General features: G+C 47.5%; 1 protein-coding gene across 9 annotated transcripts in view; it reads left to right on the top strand.

The window, feature by feature from the left end:
- Positions 1–17503, top strand: part of SH2D4B (SH2 domain containing 4B) — a 159308-nt gene that overhangs the window by 57406 nt on the left and 84399 nt on the right. For 4 of the 9 annotated variants that reach the window (XR_014253612.1, XM_082425714.1, XM_082425711.1 and 1 more), the window contains one exon: positions 15909–16129. The exons of 1 other annotated variant lie outside the window; for it this stretch is intronic. Coding sequence is in view for 4 of the 8 variants with exons in the window: in XM_082425714.1 (XP_082281840.1) it covers positions 15909–16129 (221 nt within the window). In the remaining 4 variants the exon portion in view is untranslated. Of the gene's footprint in view, positions 1–10507; positions 10623–15908; positions 16130–17503 lie in introns of those variants that run through there. 4 more of the 9 variants (XR_014253613.1, XR_014253614.1, XR_014253615.1 and 1 more) reach the window with 2 other exon arrangements.

Here is a 17503-nt window from a genome sequence, read left to right as displayed (position 1 = left end):
GCATTGGCAGGCAGATTCTCAACCACTGCGCCACCAGGGAAGCCCACTGCTTTCCTTTTCATTCGTATATTATCATAATCATGGAAGCACAAAACTAGCATCTTGGGCACCTGCGTAGTGCACCTTAAAAGTTCTGTCACGGTTGGGGTTTGTCAGAACCACGGGCTGCTCTGCTGTACTTGTGGCAGCCAACGGAGAAGGCACAGCAGAGGTGCTTACGTTTATCTTTAGCTTTATTTTCTATCCTGATGAAAAAGACATGTAATTTTTATATTGTCACAGAAGAAACAGAGCCATGATTTAAGTCTCAAAATTTACGTAACTGATTTCGTGTTCTTCTGACAGTTCCACCATAAAGCATGCAGGAACGTTGCTAATCCGCGGACCAGAGCTATGTGTCAAAGTTTTCACTGATCTGTGACAAGATGAAAGGAAAAGGCTCACATGTGGAGGGTGGCCAACTATCTTTGCTTGGAAAGGACTGTGTTGTACTCGAAGATGATATCCTCTCCTCAGTTTTAGTGTTAAAATGTCCTATCTCTTATGAATTGATGGTGATAGTAAGCAGTAGTTGTTTTTTTTATATATTGCCTTTGTTCAGAAAAGCAAAAAGGGAGCAGCCCCATGTTGGTTTCCACACTTTTTACTTACACCTAAAATCCCAAAGTCTGGAACTCCTGGTATGGTCCAACTTCTCTTCCAACGTAGCAATTCCCTATAGCATCCTTGGTGGGACTCCCCCATGTTAATCTGTACAAGAGAAGAAACCTCCTGCCCCACAGGCTAATTGTCAGGGAGTCTGCTGCAAGTTGGCTGGGGCTCTGCTCCCAGCTGGTCTTGGCTGGGCATCTTCGCTGGGGCGGCTCTGCTCCGTGTAGCTCTCAGGCTTCTCCCGGGACTGGCAGGCTAGCCCAGGCGTGCTCTTCTCAGGAACCAGAGAGCACATGGCAGCACGCTAGGCTACAGAAGTCTAGCCTCCGAACCAGCACCCTGTCACTTTCACCTCATGCCATTGGCCACAATATGTCACAGAGTTGAGGCGCTGGGAAAAATATTCTGCTCCTTTCGTGTGAGGAACTGCAAAGCCATGCGTCAAAGGGTATGAAGACAGGGAGGGGAGGAGAATTTGAGCCAGTAATGCAATCGATCGCAATCCCAATATAAATCTTTTCTTTCTTGGGGAAAGCATTCCTAGTTAATTTAGATGGATTTTAGATGCAGGTTAAAAAGGACTACTGTGACTTCTATTTTCTTCCCTTCTATCAAACATATTTGGATGTGTCAAGGTCTAATCCAAAGAATGATATAGACAAGGAGTCTGAAGATCTGGGGCCCCCCCTAGAACCTAGCAGCTCTGTGACCTTGGGTATGTCCTTTAAATTCCCCATCTGTGATGATAACATTGACTCCACAGGATACGTATGAAGATCAAGCCAACAAATGTGCTCTGTCCACCATAACGAGCCGTTGGCATGAGTGCTGACGCACTGAGGTGGGCCACTAGAGACCCCACCTCCCTGGGGAGACAGTTTGGGGAAGTGGGCTCAGAGCACAGAGCGGGAGGGAAGGAGGAACTGGCTTCCCGCTGGGACCACGGGGTTCTTGATAAAGTCCCCTCTGTTAAAAAGAGAGAGAAAATGCTAAAGTCATTCCTCGTTTCTCCTCGGTTCATTATTATGTTCCAGCGGTTCTAAGAGAGACTTCTGGTATACAAAAATACTCCTGAGAAAAGCTAGTGCGTATAAGCTTGGCTTTGTGGGGAAAAAAATTCTATTTTTGGACTTCAACATGTATCTAAAACTATTAAGAATACCCTCTGTCTGAACACTGGCTCAGTCAGAACCCATTTCTTTTCCTGAGAAAAGACAACACTCTAGAAAACAGTCACACTTGGTCCGTGGTTCATTGTGCTGGCAGCAACCCACTGGCTGGCTGCGACTGGCCCTTAAGGCTTGGCGGGGACTGCAGCGGCGCAGTGGATGGTGGAGCTGCGGCTCCGGAGTGGATCTCCTGATGGCCTGTCCTGCATTCAGGTGGGGTGTTCACATCACGCCTTTTCTGACAAGCACCATGTAGATGGTGCAGCCTGCGGGGGTCCAGCAGCTGGGGGTGGCTTTCCGTGCAAAGCAGAGCTCCTAAGTGGAATGGGCACTGCTTCCTACCTTCCCGTGCTGCGACTTCAGGGCACACGTGGAGGAGAGGAGTGTTGAAGGTCCCAGGGCTGCAGGGCTCTAGGACGGGTCCCTCCCTTCGGCCTCCTTGTCCACCTTGCTCGTGACCACAGCGCATCTGAATGTCTTTGAAGGGGGCGGGGGGGGGGAAGGGTGTAGAAGTCATAGCAGTCATTTTTAGTGATTATTTGGGGAAATGTTTGTCTTGCAAAAGGGGGGAACAGAACCACTACTCCCCAGTCTCTGGAGTCCTGTCTGGAGAAAGGGAGATTATTAAAGGGGCTTGGGGGCTGGGAGTTCTAAAGAGACACATTTCACTTCAATAGAAGAAAGATGGTTGCAGCTACTATTGGGCAGCAGGATGGCTATTGGACTCCTCAGATGGGTGGCCCGACGGCCCTTGAGAGCTTTCTCTCCCTAGCATCTGGGATGCAGTGTGATTCTGCTGGCATTGCCCCAGGACCTCCAAAGTTTTGTCAGGCGGTCAGGAGAATGGGGAAGGCTGGCCAGGGTGTGAGACTGGCCACAGAGCAGGCGCCCGGGCGGGAGTCTGCGGGCTGTGGAGTGAGGTGTTCTTCTCCCAGTGACTGTTGTACTTCTTCGCCTTATTTGTGTCTCTGTTAGTGATGTTGTTTGTGGTCCAGGAACTGAGGCATAGCAGTGGGCACCCCGTCTGGATGACCCTTCCGGGAGTCCTGCAGGGTGGCAGCCCCTAGGAGGTGGGAAGGATTGTGCCTGGGGAGGCCGGGGCTGAGTGGGAATGGGGTCTCGCTCGCTGCCCCCCGCCGCGGTCCCCCACAACTGCATGCACTGGGACAGCACATGTGAAGTCTTGCGTGTTTGCCTAGCTGTGTAGACGTGCGGAGCGGTTTGACGTGCACCATCTCACAGGTACTCTCAACCTCTCCTTGAGCTGGTCACGGTTAGCCCTTTACAGATGGTGACGCTGATGACCAGAAAGCTTGAGAAATCACCCTTATTCACCCAGCAGGAAGCACGGGAGCTGGGACAAGATGCAGGGCTTCTGGACCCCCGTTTTTCTTCCTGCATTCTGGTGGCCCCTTGAATATGCCGCTAGCCAGGCAGGGAGATTGGGGCGAAAAAGTGCCTCCTCTGGATTCACAATCCCTTTCTGTATATTCACTTGAACTTCTGTTACGCACGGCCTGAGTTCTTTCTTTTAAATCTCACCCCTCCTCAATCCGTGGGCCTTCCAGAGCAGAGCTGCCACTGGTCTCCTGGCCCAGCTTGAGGGAAAATCTGGGAGTGCCCTGTTTGGTCTTTGGGGTCACTCTCAGGAGCTAGAGTGTCTGGGGCTGAGATGGAGGGAGTGAGCCAGTTAGGCTCTTGTCCTCGGCTTTCAAGATCAGTGGAAGGATAGGAAACTACGTGAGGCTTTGGAACCTGTTGAGAGGTGGCAGCCAGAGTGGGGGACCCGGGTGGTGTGGACCCAGGCACCAAATCCATGTGAAGCAAGGACTGAAGAAACCAGGGGTAGAGAAAGTAGTGGTGGTGTTATAAGGATTACATGTATAATATTTATAAAGTGTTTAGAACTTGCAGTAAATGCTTCCACTTGTTATATGTAATAAATAAACATGGTAGCCTTTGGAGATGCATATTGGGATTTGAAGCATGTAAATGTGGCTTCATACCCTTAGGGTATGCCACTGCTATCACTTGGAAGTAAAGAGAAAGATGACATCAAATGACTGTTCACAAAAGGAAGATGGTACATATTTAGCCTTCCCCACAAAAAAGTAAAAGTCTGAATTTTTTTCATTATAAATATGATACCCATCTTGAAATTTTTTTAAAAGCTGTGAGGGGTAACACATGGGTCATTTGGAAGGACGGTTAGCATGTCACAATCCATCTCGTCAAGTCAGATTGCTAATTTTCCTTTCCTGAGCAGAATTTGGAATGGAAAATTTCCACCAAATCTGATCCCAAATGCAAACATTTCTAAAGAATAAAAAAAGTAGGTCAGTTGACCTACTTTTCTCTTAAGTTCTTGTTTAAGCTGTTCCAACTAAGAAATAAAGGAATCTTTTTCCTTCTTTTTTAAAAGAATTGTGCACTGGCTATAGGGTATCAAAAAAAGATTACAAAGAAGAGCGAAATTATTTTTTGCTTTAGGAAAGCATTGACTGTAATGGTGTCCCCAAGATTGTAACTCTTTCCTTTCTGCTCTCTATAATTCCACGTTTCTGATTTCAGACCCTTTGTGTCTTGTCTACCTAACACTTTTAGTTTGGATGTTTTGCTGAGATTGTTTTCTGATGCACAGGTGTGGGTAACTAAACTGTGTGGGAAGGGACAGGGGTTGGGGGACCTAGATGGCTTGGATTTGATAGAACTGATTTTTTATTTTCTATCGGGATTAAATAGAAGTACAGAGTGACAATCAACTTGATTTCTGTTGATGTAATTGATTTAATATACTTCTGACAGTCTCATCATCTTTCTGGTGGTTACAAGAGGTTCCTCCTACCTTGCTAACTCCGGGAAGTTTCTATCATAGGTTAGACCCAGGAAACTGCCTTTAGGTTCTTTTTGCTCTGGGACCTGGAGTCTACTTTCCCACCAATCCCCAGCCCCAAGCTCATCCCAGCCCTGGCACCCAGGGCTCCAGCTCATGCCAGAGCCCTTGGCCTCACATTTTTGTGATGACAGGCGTGGGGTTGAGGTGGAAGACTTGGGGTGGGTGGCACAGCTGCTGTCTTCAAACCACTAATGTCCTCAAGGTCAGCGGCCTCAAGAAATGGAGCACCTGGTGAGAATCGCAAGGTGCTGACTTGGGTTCAGTCTGATCATCTTTTTAGCAATTAGCTGTCCTGAGGTGGAGTAAACTGCCTCCAGGAGCTGGGAGCACCCACTGCTGGGATGTGTGAACAGAGGCCAGATGGCTCTTCAGTCAAGACAGTGAAAGCGTGGGTTGTCCAGTCTGATGGGGATTAGACCAGATTACATGACTTTTCTCCCCCCACCTTCCCACTGTGAGCTCTTCTTTCTCTGTTTATCTGAGAAACAACTATGGCGGCTCTGACATTTGCTAGAGCATAAAGTACGGTCACTACAGCAGTTGAGAAGCTTTCTGGAAATGACTTATGTAACACTTATGCTTAATTATTAAAAGGTTATTAGACCCAAATTACCTTCTGTTTAGTAATTAAGTTCTTTATACATTCACATGTCAGCGTCATTTGCTTACAGCTTTCGTTTAAAATAGTGATGCTGCTTTTGGGTGTTGTGATTCACACTCCCCCCTCATCAGCCCCCGGGAGTGCACGAGGCAGGAGGGTGTCCCCTGCTTTAGGATTCAACCTCCTGGAAACACTTCCTGCAGGGGATCAACATGGCTTGCAATTAACGTGTGTTTTCTCCTGTAATCATCACAAATACACTGTCAGCCCCCTGCAGACAGTAAGGCATTACCAACATTTCTGTAGCCACATTTCAAGTTTATTTAAGTGTACAAAGAAAATGCACTTTTATTTTTCTATAATTTCTCTGATCTCGTGAAGTTATCACCAACCCCTTCTTCCCTGCTTCCAGGCCCTGTCCTCTGCATGGGGCTGTGTCTATCTGGAGGTGCCCAGAGGCACCACTTGGACTGGTGGCATCCCTGGGCAGGGGTGCCTGACCTGGTACCACTCCTCCGTCAGGTGTGCCCTGGTCTGTATCCCCGAGGTGTGGTTGGTTGGCCTCATGTGTGGGCTCACACTGGCTTTTATGTTTTACCTGGTAATTTAGTGACCATTTCCTTTGTGCTAGCTTTGTGTCCAGTAAATATCGAACATCCAGTATCTCATTTACCCTTTGCACAACTTTCTGGAAGAGGTAATAATACTAGCAGTTAGGTCCATGGTGCTTACAGTATGTGGGGCCCTCTTCTAAGCACATCACATACTTTAACTTCTTTGATGCTCATAATAACACTGTGTGCTTGCTACTAGCATTAGCCCCATTTCACAGATGAGGAAACTGAGGCATAGAGAACTGAGGCCACTTGCCTGCGGTTCACTGTTAGTAAGTGGGGGTGGTGGGATTCAAACCCTGGTGGTCTGGCTCCACAGTCCACGCTCCTACCTGTGACGCACTGTGGCCTTGCTGCCATCTCAACGTAAGGAACTAGAGGCTCCAAAGGTTAAGAAACAGCCCTGGGGCACGCAGTGCCCAGGAGAGTCAGTTCCTTCCCAGTCCAGGATGTCTCCTTGAGGATGAAGAGATGGCTGTTCCTTTAGGAGACATCCAGCCATCTCTGGGCCGTGGGGCCAGCTGTTTCAGCTGCCATGCCTTATTCTTGGCTGGGGCAAGTGTCTGCTCCTCCTGCAGCTGGGGCCACCTCCCGTAGAATTCCTGAAGGATGCTATCCCAGTCTCCACAATAAATGCAATAAATGGAGTCCTCATGGAGTAAATGCAGTGAATGGAGTAAAACAGGGAGTTGTCAGAGTTTGGGGTTGTTGAATTCCCTGGGCAGGGGCACCAGGGAGCAGGCTCCCTGTGTAAGGCAGTTAAATCATTTGTTGATTATTAATATTAAGCTTCTGTTGTCTGTGAGACACTGTACTAAGTACAGGGCATGTGGTGGTGAACAAAACTAACTTCCCTCCCCTCATGGCACTTACATTCACTTGCAATTAACAGAAAAAAAATTGTACTGATATACTCAAAAGAGAATTTATTGGCTTATGTGACTGGAAAAACCCAAACATCAGGCCAGCTTCAGGCTTTGCTTGATCCAGGGAGCTTAAGTTTTTAGCAACTGGCCTCTCTCCATCTCTCAACTCTGTTGCTCTCCATGTTGTTTTTATTCTCAAGCAATGCATCAGCCTGTGGTTGCATGTGTGCATTCATTCTCCTAGGTTCAAATCCGGCAGAGGATAGGGCATACTTTTCTCTCAAATAATTTCTGGTATTAGTCCCAATATTCTGCCTTGTTGGCTCTGGTTGGGTCACATGCCCACTCCTGAACCAATCACCATGGGCAGAGGGATGAGCTCTCTGATTGGCTAGGCTTGAGTCACACGACCATCCCCAGAGCAGGGAAGAGTCCATCCCATTGCAACTGTATAGACCGAGTGGGATGGTGTGGCCTCCCAAAGGAAGCTCACCATTCTCTTGCCAGAAGAAGGGCAAATGGTCCTGAGTGGGCAAGACCAATTGATGTCCACCATATCGAGGAAAATAACTGGCCTAGTGGAACTCACAGTAAGCGAGACTGGCATGAATCAAATAATGAATTTATGCTTCCAGTTGAGGTTAGTGCTACACAGGACCCTTGTGTAGCCAGTTTCAGAAGTCGTTTTGCTGGGTGGTTGCAACCATGTCATGAACAGCGGCACCAGTGATTTGAACCTGGCATGTCAGCTTGGAGCAGGCAGTCATGGGCGTGGAATGGGGCCTCTTGTGCATAATATATCTGGAACCAAGATGCTGGTCCAGAGAAACACTTGTCTCAGCAGTTAACTGTGGCTAAATTTCATCTGGAGTTATAAAAAATGAAGGCATTTGAACTCATTCATCACAATCTCTGTGGCTTTAGGATGCTCTGAGAAACTGTCCAGAATGAAGCGATTAATAATTCCAGCCCCCTTAATGGAAAGTACGGCAATAAGAAAGGAAAGTCACAAAATTGAATGAGGAAGGTAATGGAGGAGTTGTTGGCCGGTGAGGTGTAGCTTTGGTGAAAGCTTTAAGAAATACGCATGTCAGATAAATTGAGACCCGTAAAAAGTAAAACGTCCTGTCTGGCCTGCCTGCCTTTCTTTTCAGGGAGAAGCTCTAACAGAAATAAAAGGAGCTCATTTGGTTACTGAGGTTCAATTCCAAGCTAAAGATTTCAGGGACGGAGGTACGGAGGTGGCGGAGGGGCTGGGAACTGAATCCCGGGTCTGCTTTAGGATTTGCTAACATGTGGATTTGTGGGTCCATTAGAGCAGAGGGTCTTTTGCAAGTATGCTTAAAGTGCCTTTCCTTTCCTGGGGCTGCCGCCGGTTAGCACCGATGGAGCAAATATTGAATATTTTGATAGCGAACGTGGAGTAGTTGGCGTTTGAGAGCATCTGCGTGGAATCCAGGGAGATGATTAGGCGAGGCGGCAGGAAGAATGCTCGGGAACTGTGCTCGAGGTGCAGTAACAGACAGGAGTCAGGAGCAGCTGGCTTCACTTCACAGGTGTGCTGGCTGCAGACTCCCGCCTGTGATGTTAATGCGGGGGTGATGGGAGCCTGGGCTTCTTTGCTGTGCCAGCGTACACGTTCCCTTCTGCCTGCCCCACCTTTTCACCCTCACCTGATGCAACCGTGGGGAAGGGGGCTGCTGCCCTGAAGGGCCTCTGTCCCCTGACCTTGGCCCTGTCTTTTTGGGCAGTGTCCCCACAGAGGGCGCTGCAGTTAGTCGGATTGCCTCTGACCTCCCGAGAAGCCTTAGGCACATCAGGGACCTGTGGGCCCGCTCAGGTCCAGTGCCCTGTTCCCCTTAGTCCCCATCAAGGGCCTGCATCTGTATGCTGGGATTCTGCCTCAGTTTCCAGGTTACACCTCTGTTTGCTTCTGCCGCTGACCCTGGTGAAAAGCAGGGCAGAATGAAAACTTAAGGAGTGGAAACATCACCAATCCTTGGAAGCCCCGTGTGCTTCTCACCAGGGCAGCCCTCTTCCTTCCACCAGATACGATCCCTATCCTCAGTATTTTGTCCTTCATTTCTTTGCTTCATGTATTGTTTATATATTGATCTCCAAACACTAGAGTGTTTAGCTTTGTGAGTTTTTCAATTTAATATAAATGGAACTATAGTGTATTTATTTTTCAGTTATTAGCTTGTTTCACACTTCATTGAAAAAAAATTTTTTTTTTCTCATTGCATTTTCCCACTTCTGTTGTTTGGAGAACAACAGAACAACAATGCCTATCTTTTAGTGGTTAATTCAGGTGATTTAACATGCATACTTAATATATTATAAAGTTAATATATATCTTTACCCTCTTCCTAAACAAACAGATTTTTTAAACTCCAAGCACCCTTCTCTCAACTGATAAGATGTTGTCCAGTATTATAGTTCTATCTTATTCAAACCCTCAAATTACCCATTATTATTATTATTTTGTAAGCCAATATATATTTTTATTTTTATTTTTTTTCACAAGGACACGATTTTAATAGTTATATTAAGATGCAATGTCTGCTAAATTACAAAAATTGCTTTAAAAATATATTGACTTAATTGTACTCATTTCCTTTTCTTTACGTATTGACATTTTTCAAATACTGCATATTGAAATAAGTTCAAAACATGATCATTACAACATGTGGTCAATAACTTCATATCTACCTAACATTGTTCTCATTCAAATTTTAAACTAATGCTTAGCGCATTAAACTTTATTGATGAAAATACTACATTCACATATTTCATAAAACCAGAGCTAGAAGGGCCTTAGAAAATAATCACACTTGCATGAAATGCTGACAAATAATTTACATATAGTTTCTATACAGCATTCTGTTCACACCATGTATAATCTTGACTTTACCAATTATAATTATAGATACACTAATGTTCAACTTACAATTTTAATGTAAGTCAATATATATTTTTAAATTGACCTACAGTAGCCATGCTCATCGTTCCTTCTAGCATCTCAGATTCTCTGTCTAGGATTATATTTCTTCTAATTGAAGTATATCCTCTAGAATTTTCTTAGTAGTCAAATCTCAAATTTTTTTTTTCTGAAGATGTCTTTATTTTTCCCTTCACCTTGAAAGAGTTTCATTAAACACCATTATTTTTTCCTCTGCATTCTGAAAATATTATCTCATTGTCCTCTGGCTTCTATTGTTGCAACGGAGAAGTCAGCCATCAGTTTAATTTTTTATTCTTTGCAGGTAATCTGCCTTTTCTCTCTGGTTGACAAAATGAGACATTGAGTAGCTTTGTGCCATTTCACTGTTATGTGTCTTTGACTAATTCTCAGCATTCACTCTTGAAATATTCCCTCCTCTTCATTCTCCTCTCTCTTTTTTGGGATTCAGCTTATACATGTGTTAGACCTTTCATTCCATTCTCCATGTCTCTTAACCTCCTGAGACGTAGATTAAACTTATGTCACATTTATATAAATGTCCCATGGTTGTGTCATTCTTGGTCTTCACTGTGACGCTTCACTCACTTACCCCTTCTTCTCTCCTTTCACCTCGTCACTCCTTTCTGCTCACCTAGCATCTACCCAGCCTTCAAGGTACACTTCCCATCCCCCTTCATTGCCTCTATAAATCCTGCCCTGACTTCTACAGGCCTCATTAATTTCCTCCTCCTTGTGTCTTTCACAGCACTTGCTGTCCTCTGCGTGAGATAACTTGGTGTAGAGCAAAGAGCACTGGACTTGGAGTCCGAGGACTTGAGTTCAAATTCTGGCTCCGCCACGTAATAGCTCTGTGACCTTGGGTAAGTCACTTCTCTTGCTGACCTTCAGTGTCCTCAGCTAGGAACTGACGATGGCAGGGCTGTTAGGAAGGCTAAATGAGATGAGGGCCACTGAGTCCCCAGATACTGCCCAGTGCTGGCTTTGATAGAAGGCTTCTCATGTGACCCTTGGTGTATCCTTTTGCCTTTCTGCCTCAAAATGGAAGCCGTTTCTGGTAGACTAGTGGCTTGGGAGCTGGATACCAATGTTACAACTGTGGAAATGCAGGTGTGAAGCAACACTTAGGTGAAAAAGCCCTCAGTGAGTTGAAATCCCTGGCTTGTTTGACTCCAACCCATACCTTTCAATCCATTTTCCACCCTTGAACGTTCTCACATTCTTCTGTTTAGGAAAGATCAGTAGCTCCCCATTGCCCTCAGAATTAAGTCCATAATCCTTTTTAATGGTATGGAGAGCACTTTGGGGCCTGACCCCTGCCAGCCTCTACACATCTTGCTGCTGCCCAGCTCCTACTTTTTAAAATAATTAATTAGTTGATTTTTGGCTGCGCTGTGCAGCTTGCGGGATCTTAGTTCCCCAACCAGGGATTGAACCGGCGCCCTCAGCAGTGAAAGTGCAGAGACCTAACCACTGGACTGCCAGGGAATTCCCCCCAGCTCCTACTTTAGCCCTCCCTCCAGCCACAAAGAATCCTGTGCTCATTCCTTTTGCAAACTGCCCTCCTTTCCTTGCCTCTCTGTTTTAACCTTTCTGTTTTCAGTCTAACTGGCGCTTCTATCCCTGGGCTCCAGGGCTGGGTGGGTCGCCTCCCTGAGCCCACGCCCTATAGCCTTTATCGCCACTGGTTACAGCGAGCACCCCCCCCCCCCCCCCCCGCCCTTAAAAAAATTCTGCTAATCTTGATTTCAGTCCAGAATCAGAGATTCTGGAAGGCAGGAATTCTTTCTCATTTAATACTGACTCCCAGGTGCCCAGCATGGGACCTGGTTCCTAGAGAGTTCTTTTTTTTTTTTTTTTTTTAAATTTTATTTATTTATTTATTTATTGGCTGTGTTGGGTCTTCGTTTCTGTGTGAGGGCTTTCTCTAGTTGCGGCAAGTGGGGGCCACTCTTCATCGCGGTGCGCGGGCCTCTCACTATCGCGGCCTCTCTTGTTGCGGAGCACAGGCTCCAGACGCGCAGGCTCAGTAGTTGTGGCGCACGGGCTTAGTTGCTCCGCGGCATGTGGGATCTTCCCAGACCAGGGCTCGAACCCGTGTCCCCTGCATTGGCAGGCAGATTCTCAACCACTGCGCCACCAGGGAAGCCCGAGAGTTCTTGATAAATATTTATTGAAGGGAGGAAGGCAAAAGGAAAAGAGGAAGGAAGGAAGGAGAGAAAGTGTTTCAGGAAAAACTACATTTCCTATTGTCTGGGGGTGAGAATTGGCTCAGAAAGAACGTGTAGCTGCATACTCCTGTAATCATTCCAGAGCAACTTACCCTGGAACATCGTCTGGTAAGGCCATATCCCTCAGCAGAAGATCCTAGTCATTAGCAGAGTTAGAAAGTTTCCGTGATCCCAACGGTGAGCTCACTCCCCAGCCAGAAGTGGTGAGGTGAGGCCCTCCCCTCTTTCCTTGGCCAGGAGGTTGTAGAGTATTTCAGAGAGGAGGTGGGATGGGATGGGATATGATTAATGCTAATTCCTAGTACACTTGGCTTCGAGGTGATCCAGGAGAGAGAGACCGCTGGAGAGCAGAGTGAATGGGGCAGGAAAACCTAACAGCCTCTCCTCACAATCATCCTGCACGGCCCTCAGCCACCAGTTAATTCTCTTAGGAGTCAGGTTTTCTGTGAAATTCTTTGCCATCCTGAACTATGAGGCTGTATCACCTTTGGTCTTGGGCCAAATTACAATTTTGATTCCCAGGTAGGTATCGAAGAGGGGGCAGAGTTCACAGATGCTTACTTTTTGAGATACCTGGAGAGTCTCCCAGGAATATCCCAGGCTGGGGCCCAGGGGCCCAAGTGGTCCCCTTCAGAGGAAGTCACCTTCAGCAGCCTCTGTTGGAGAGACTCTGTGTGCGGGGTGTGGGTAGCACAGCTTGGCAGTACTATGACCATTGCTGCTACCAGCTCAAGGTAACATCCAACACTAGCATGTGTGTAGTGTACTCAGTGTATCCCGTGCAAATGAGTTACATTGTATCGGGTAGTCATTATGTTCTCAGGCACATTCACATGTGTGATAAGCACATTCATGCCTTAACGTAATGAATTCTCAAACAACCGTATGATGTAGGTGTTATAATCAGTACCACTTAATAGATGAGGACACTGAACTGGGTTTCAGAGGGGCTTAAGTGACCTGCCCAAGGCCACCTATTGATCAAGTCCTTGAGCTGTGATTTTAGCCCATGTGCATGATCACTGCTCCAGACAAGCCCCCAACATTCCAGGCACTTGGAATACAAAGATAAGATTTCTGTGTCTGTTCAGGTCTTCCAGAAGCAGAAGTCCAAGAGCTTTATTGGAGGAAATGTCTGTGAAGGATAAAGGGGAGACAGAGCAGGACGGATGGGGAGAGTCTTCTGAACATGGTACACAGGTCTGACACCTGTGAAGGAGCAGAGGGAAGGAAGGACAGATTATTGGGAGGAAGAGCCTGATATGGGAGTGCAGCTCAGAGAACATCTTGGTCAGGCTGATGGGGAGCCCCTGAGGAAAGACTGCTTGCTAGAGGAGTTCCACGTCGGGTAGGCATGGCAGCTCTGGTACCCCCTGGGCTCTGTCATAGTACCCCTTGCCCGAGTCAGGCACAGAGTACCCCCTGTGCACAGTGGATCCTGAAGGGCCAGCAGCTGGAGGCTCTCAGCTCACCAGCATTGCTGCTCCTTGAAGCAGGGTCTCTCTGTAAGGGAGGCTGAGCAGGACACTCCCACGGCCATCACAGGCTCTGTCCTTGAGCTATTCCCAGCCACTTTACTAACATACCGTAGAATCTGGACAGAAGATTATGAAAGTCCAAAGGTGGGACGTTCTAGCAGCCTCCTGGGACAAAAATGATTTCCTGATGGGGTTAAGCAAGTTGTACACTGAATAAAGGGAAGCCAAGGGGGCTAGTTTGGGGGAGAACGGATTGAAATACAGAAAAGTGAGCTTAGCCATGTTGGCCCAGAGAGGCACCTTTTTCTAGTTGAACCACCCAGAGGGACATCTTTTTCTAACCCACACAAAGGTAGAGGAGTGTAGGTGACCAGCAGCCTGTGATTCCTGCGAGAAAAGAGGAATCCTTCAATGAGGATTCAGGGTCAGCTGGGACAGATCGGGCATTCAGAGCCTGGTGTCCATTGTTCCTGAGCCAGACTCTGCCAGACGGAGGTCAGTGGGAAGCCCTTCAAGGATTTTGGATGGCAGAGATGCATGGCATTGTCATTTTGGGGTTACTGGTCACTTTTGCATATTAAAAAGTCCAGTCATATTTAAGTTTGTTCAGTCTCCCACCCATTGTAACACTCCCCTCCTCTCCAACTCCCAAGTCTAGGCTGGGCTTCAGCTTGAGGTACTTGGAGTTGGGACAGAGGTGACATCTTCTGGTCCTTCTTCCTCCCAGCCCTTGGCTCAGTCTCTGTTTCCCCTTACTTACCTCCCTGCCCTGGACACCTTTAGGGTCTAGGTCCTCTGGTATTGGGCCCGGGAGGAGGGTGAGGGACAGCGCTGAGTCTGCTGACAAATCCTGGGCGTGCCCTTTCGGTTGGTCCTCTTTTGGCTGTCCCTGCTTCTCGGGCTGAACCCACCAAGGCCATCCAAGGAGCATTCTCCCTCCCGCATGGTATGTATGTGTGATTCTTTGGGCACCCTGCGGTGGGAGTGCTTCCCACCCTCTTCTCTCCTTCTCTCTCCCTGGTTTTCTGCTTATACAGCCTGGTCGGGGAGGGGGTGGCTGGCTTGATTGCCTCTTGATAAGTCCTGGGCAAGGAGGAAAGAGGTGGCCCCCATTTGTGTTGGCTGTCTTAAAAGGGGGACATGTGACAGTGTGGTTGCTTCTGTGTCCTCTGCTTTGGGCACAAGGAAGTCCTGCCACACCTCCTGTTAAGTAGGAAAGCTATGGGAAGGGAGTGTCCCTACAGTGAAGCATGGCAATGGCACCAGGGGTGCAGTGGGGGGAGGTCACAGCGTGCAGTGCCTTCAGGGTCATGGTGATGAGCAGCCTATCTACCTTCTACCCTCTGCTATGTGACTGGCAATAAATAATCCCGCTGAACGAATGTAGATGGTAAACAAGTGGGTGTGTAAGAGGACATTGTGTTGCAATTTACTTTTCCCCCAAATAACAGATGAGAGCAGGAGCCCACATTTCTATAGCTCTTCTGTTTATGAAATTATTTTCAATTCTTGGTCTCACTTAAAAGTCGTAATGCGTCCTTGAAGTAGGTAGGTTAAGATTGTCACTTAAACATCAAAGTACACTGGGGAGGTTGAGGGCTTGTCTGAAGGTCCCATACGCAGGTGAGTGCAGAGGTGGGCAGGTCATCTAGGTCTCCTGACTCCCCCTCCTCTTCTCACCGCGCCCCCTCCAGAGCCTGACCTACCAGGCACATGGCTTCTCGTTCACTCCCTAGAGGAGAGCGGCTCCTGAAGAGCCTTTTGGGGGATTGACACTGACGTACAAACACCTCCAAGGCCAGACCTGACTGTCATACTGTGGTGAAACCACATTGTGTAGGACTGCAGAACCTGAGAACGTTTTGTTCTTTGAGCTGAAGTGAAGCTTAATTATGTGCCCCTATTAAGAAACTGTTTGCCTGGTGTCCACAGGTAGACAGAGGAAGTCTTTTTACTTCTTAAGAGGAAATACTGTTTTCAGGTGCTCACTCATGTGTACCAGAGAGATAACTGAGGCAGTAATCGTTAAGTCATTCTGGTCTGGTCATTAAAGCAGTACTCTTAAGGCTCTCCACAGGGCAATTCTTGTTGACTTGTATTTGTAATCGATAGATGCTATAATTCCAGCTCATTACTAATTCTTTGCTTACCCAATTTTACCCAATTAATCCAAATTAGTGTGGCTTAATTTGGGGGAAAGCGTGCTAAATTGGGGTCCGAGTAGCAGCTCTGCCCCCAGGCTCACTGCTAGTTGCTCTGGGCCAAGGTGTCTCCTCAGTAGAATAAGTCAAGTGCTGGACAGCTCCTGAGGCCCCTCCCTTCTCTAGACCTTTGACCAAGGCTGAGGGGCAGGAATGATCTGGGGAGGGTGGCTGGCTGGGGAAGGGGTTGCAGAATCTGCTGACTTTTTTCTTTTTTTTCTTTTTTTTTTTAAAAAAAGGAATTATCAGCCGAGAAGATGCCGAAGATCTCCTTGAGAATATGACTGAGGGCGCATTTCTGGTCCGGGTCAGTGAGAAAATCTGGGGTTACACCCTCTCCTACCGCCTGCAGAAAGGGTTCAAGCATTTTCTTGTGGATGCCTCTGCGGATTTTTACAGCTTCTTGGGAGTGGACCCCAATCGCCATGCAACGCTCACGGATCTCATTGATTTCCACAAGGTATCCCTCTTAGGGGTGCTGATGCGGGGTGGGCAGGGAGAGGCAGGCTGTGGGCATTCTAAGAGATGGGGATGGAGAGTGAGCAAGCAGCCCCAGAAGGTCCTTAGGGTCACAGGGATCTAGACCGTGCTGGTAGAAGAGACAAGAGGTTGTCTAGACCAGGCTCTGGGGCCACTGCTCTTCTCTGGCTGACCCTCTACTCATGCGGGCACCTCCAACCCTCGTCTCCAAGCCGCTTCTCACCTTGAGTACCTGAGAGCTCCCTACTGTCAACACTTAGGGGCTGGTTGACCTGCCTTCTGTCCAAGCCCATGTCTGACCCCCAGCTTTTTCCAGGGTGTCCCTCTTGAGGACATTCTAGGTAGGCCTCCGACAGCTTCGTCCAGTTAGCTGAAGCTGGGCAGGTAACCCTGTGGTTAGAGAAGCTTTTCAGTTACAATGCCTCTTGTTCCAACTATAGCTTTGCCACTTAGTGTGTGTGTGACCTCAGGCAGCTTCCTTAGTCTCACCGAGCTTTAGTTTGCTAACCGGGCAAATGGATGTAAATAATACTTAACTCAGATCCTGTGAGTGTTAAACGGGGGGATGTACCTAACAGCACCCTGTGACTGTGAAGTGGTGTGCATGTTCTTGTTTCCCACAACTCTTTTTGTTATTTGTTCCCCTGTCGTGGACCTCACATTGCGAAAGATGTTTTCTTCCAAACGATGTCTATAGAAAGAAACCACTTTTGTGTTAACGTGGCTGTTGGCATTAGTAGTAACTGGGAGAAAGCCAGAGGTGAAGCTCGGTGACCCGGAAGGGTGGGGCTCAGGATCCTGGGAGACAGAGCTGTGGCAGCTCAGGGGTCCCCCATCTCCCTGAGCTTTGCAGGCGTAGAAATGTTCACAGAATTACTTGACTGCCTCACTGGGCTTTTGCTATAATAGAGACTCTTGGATTTGTATTACTTTTTCTTCATGGATGTCCCCAGGGCTCTAGGGCAGCTCTTAACTTGAACTTATAAGTAAAGCACATAGAAAACCACCCAATTACAAATACCTAGATGCTGGGAGGAGAGGACTGCTCAGAAAACTAGGCTAACCAGGATCAAGGCAGATTTCTACTTGCATCAGGAAGAGCCTTCTAACAACTATAGGAAAGAGGAAGGAGGGGTGTGTGGATATTGGTACCTTCTCTGTGTCGATCGCTGTGCCTGTAGCTCTCATCCATGTTCTCATTTAATCTTCACCATGGCTCTGGGAGGGAGGCATATTAGTCCCATTTCATAGATCAGGAAACCAAGGTCAGGGAGTTTGAGTAACTTGTCTAAGTTTTCATGGCTGGTACCAGCTAGATCCACGAGATAAGCGCCAGGCTGTCTGCCTCTAAAGC

The sequence above is a fragment of the Balaenoptera physalus genome (assembly GCF_965194825.1).
Source record: "Balaenoptera physalus genome assembly, chromosome: 14".
In the NCBI taxonomy this organism is placed as follows: domain Eukaryota; kingdom Metazoa; phylum Chordata; class Mammalia; order Artiodactyla; family Balaenopteridae; genus Balaenoptera; species Balaenoptera physalus.
Note: the sequence above shows the minus strand (reverse complement) of the source record. Positions and strands in the feature narration are given on the sequence as shown.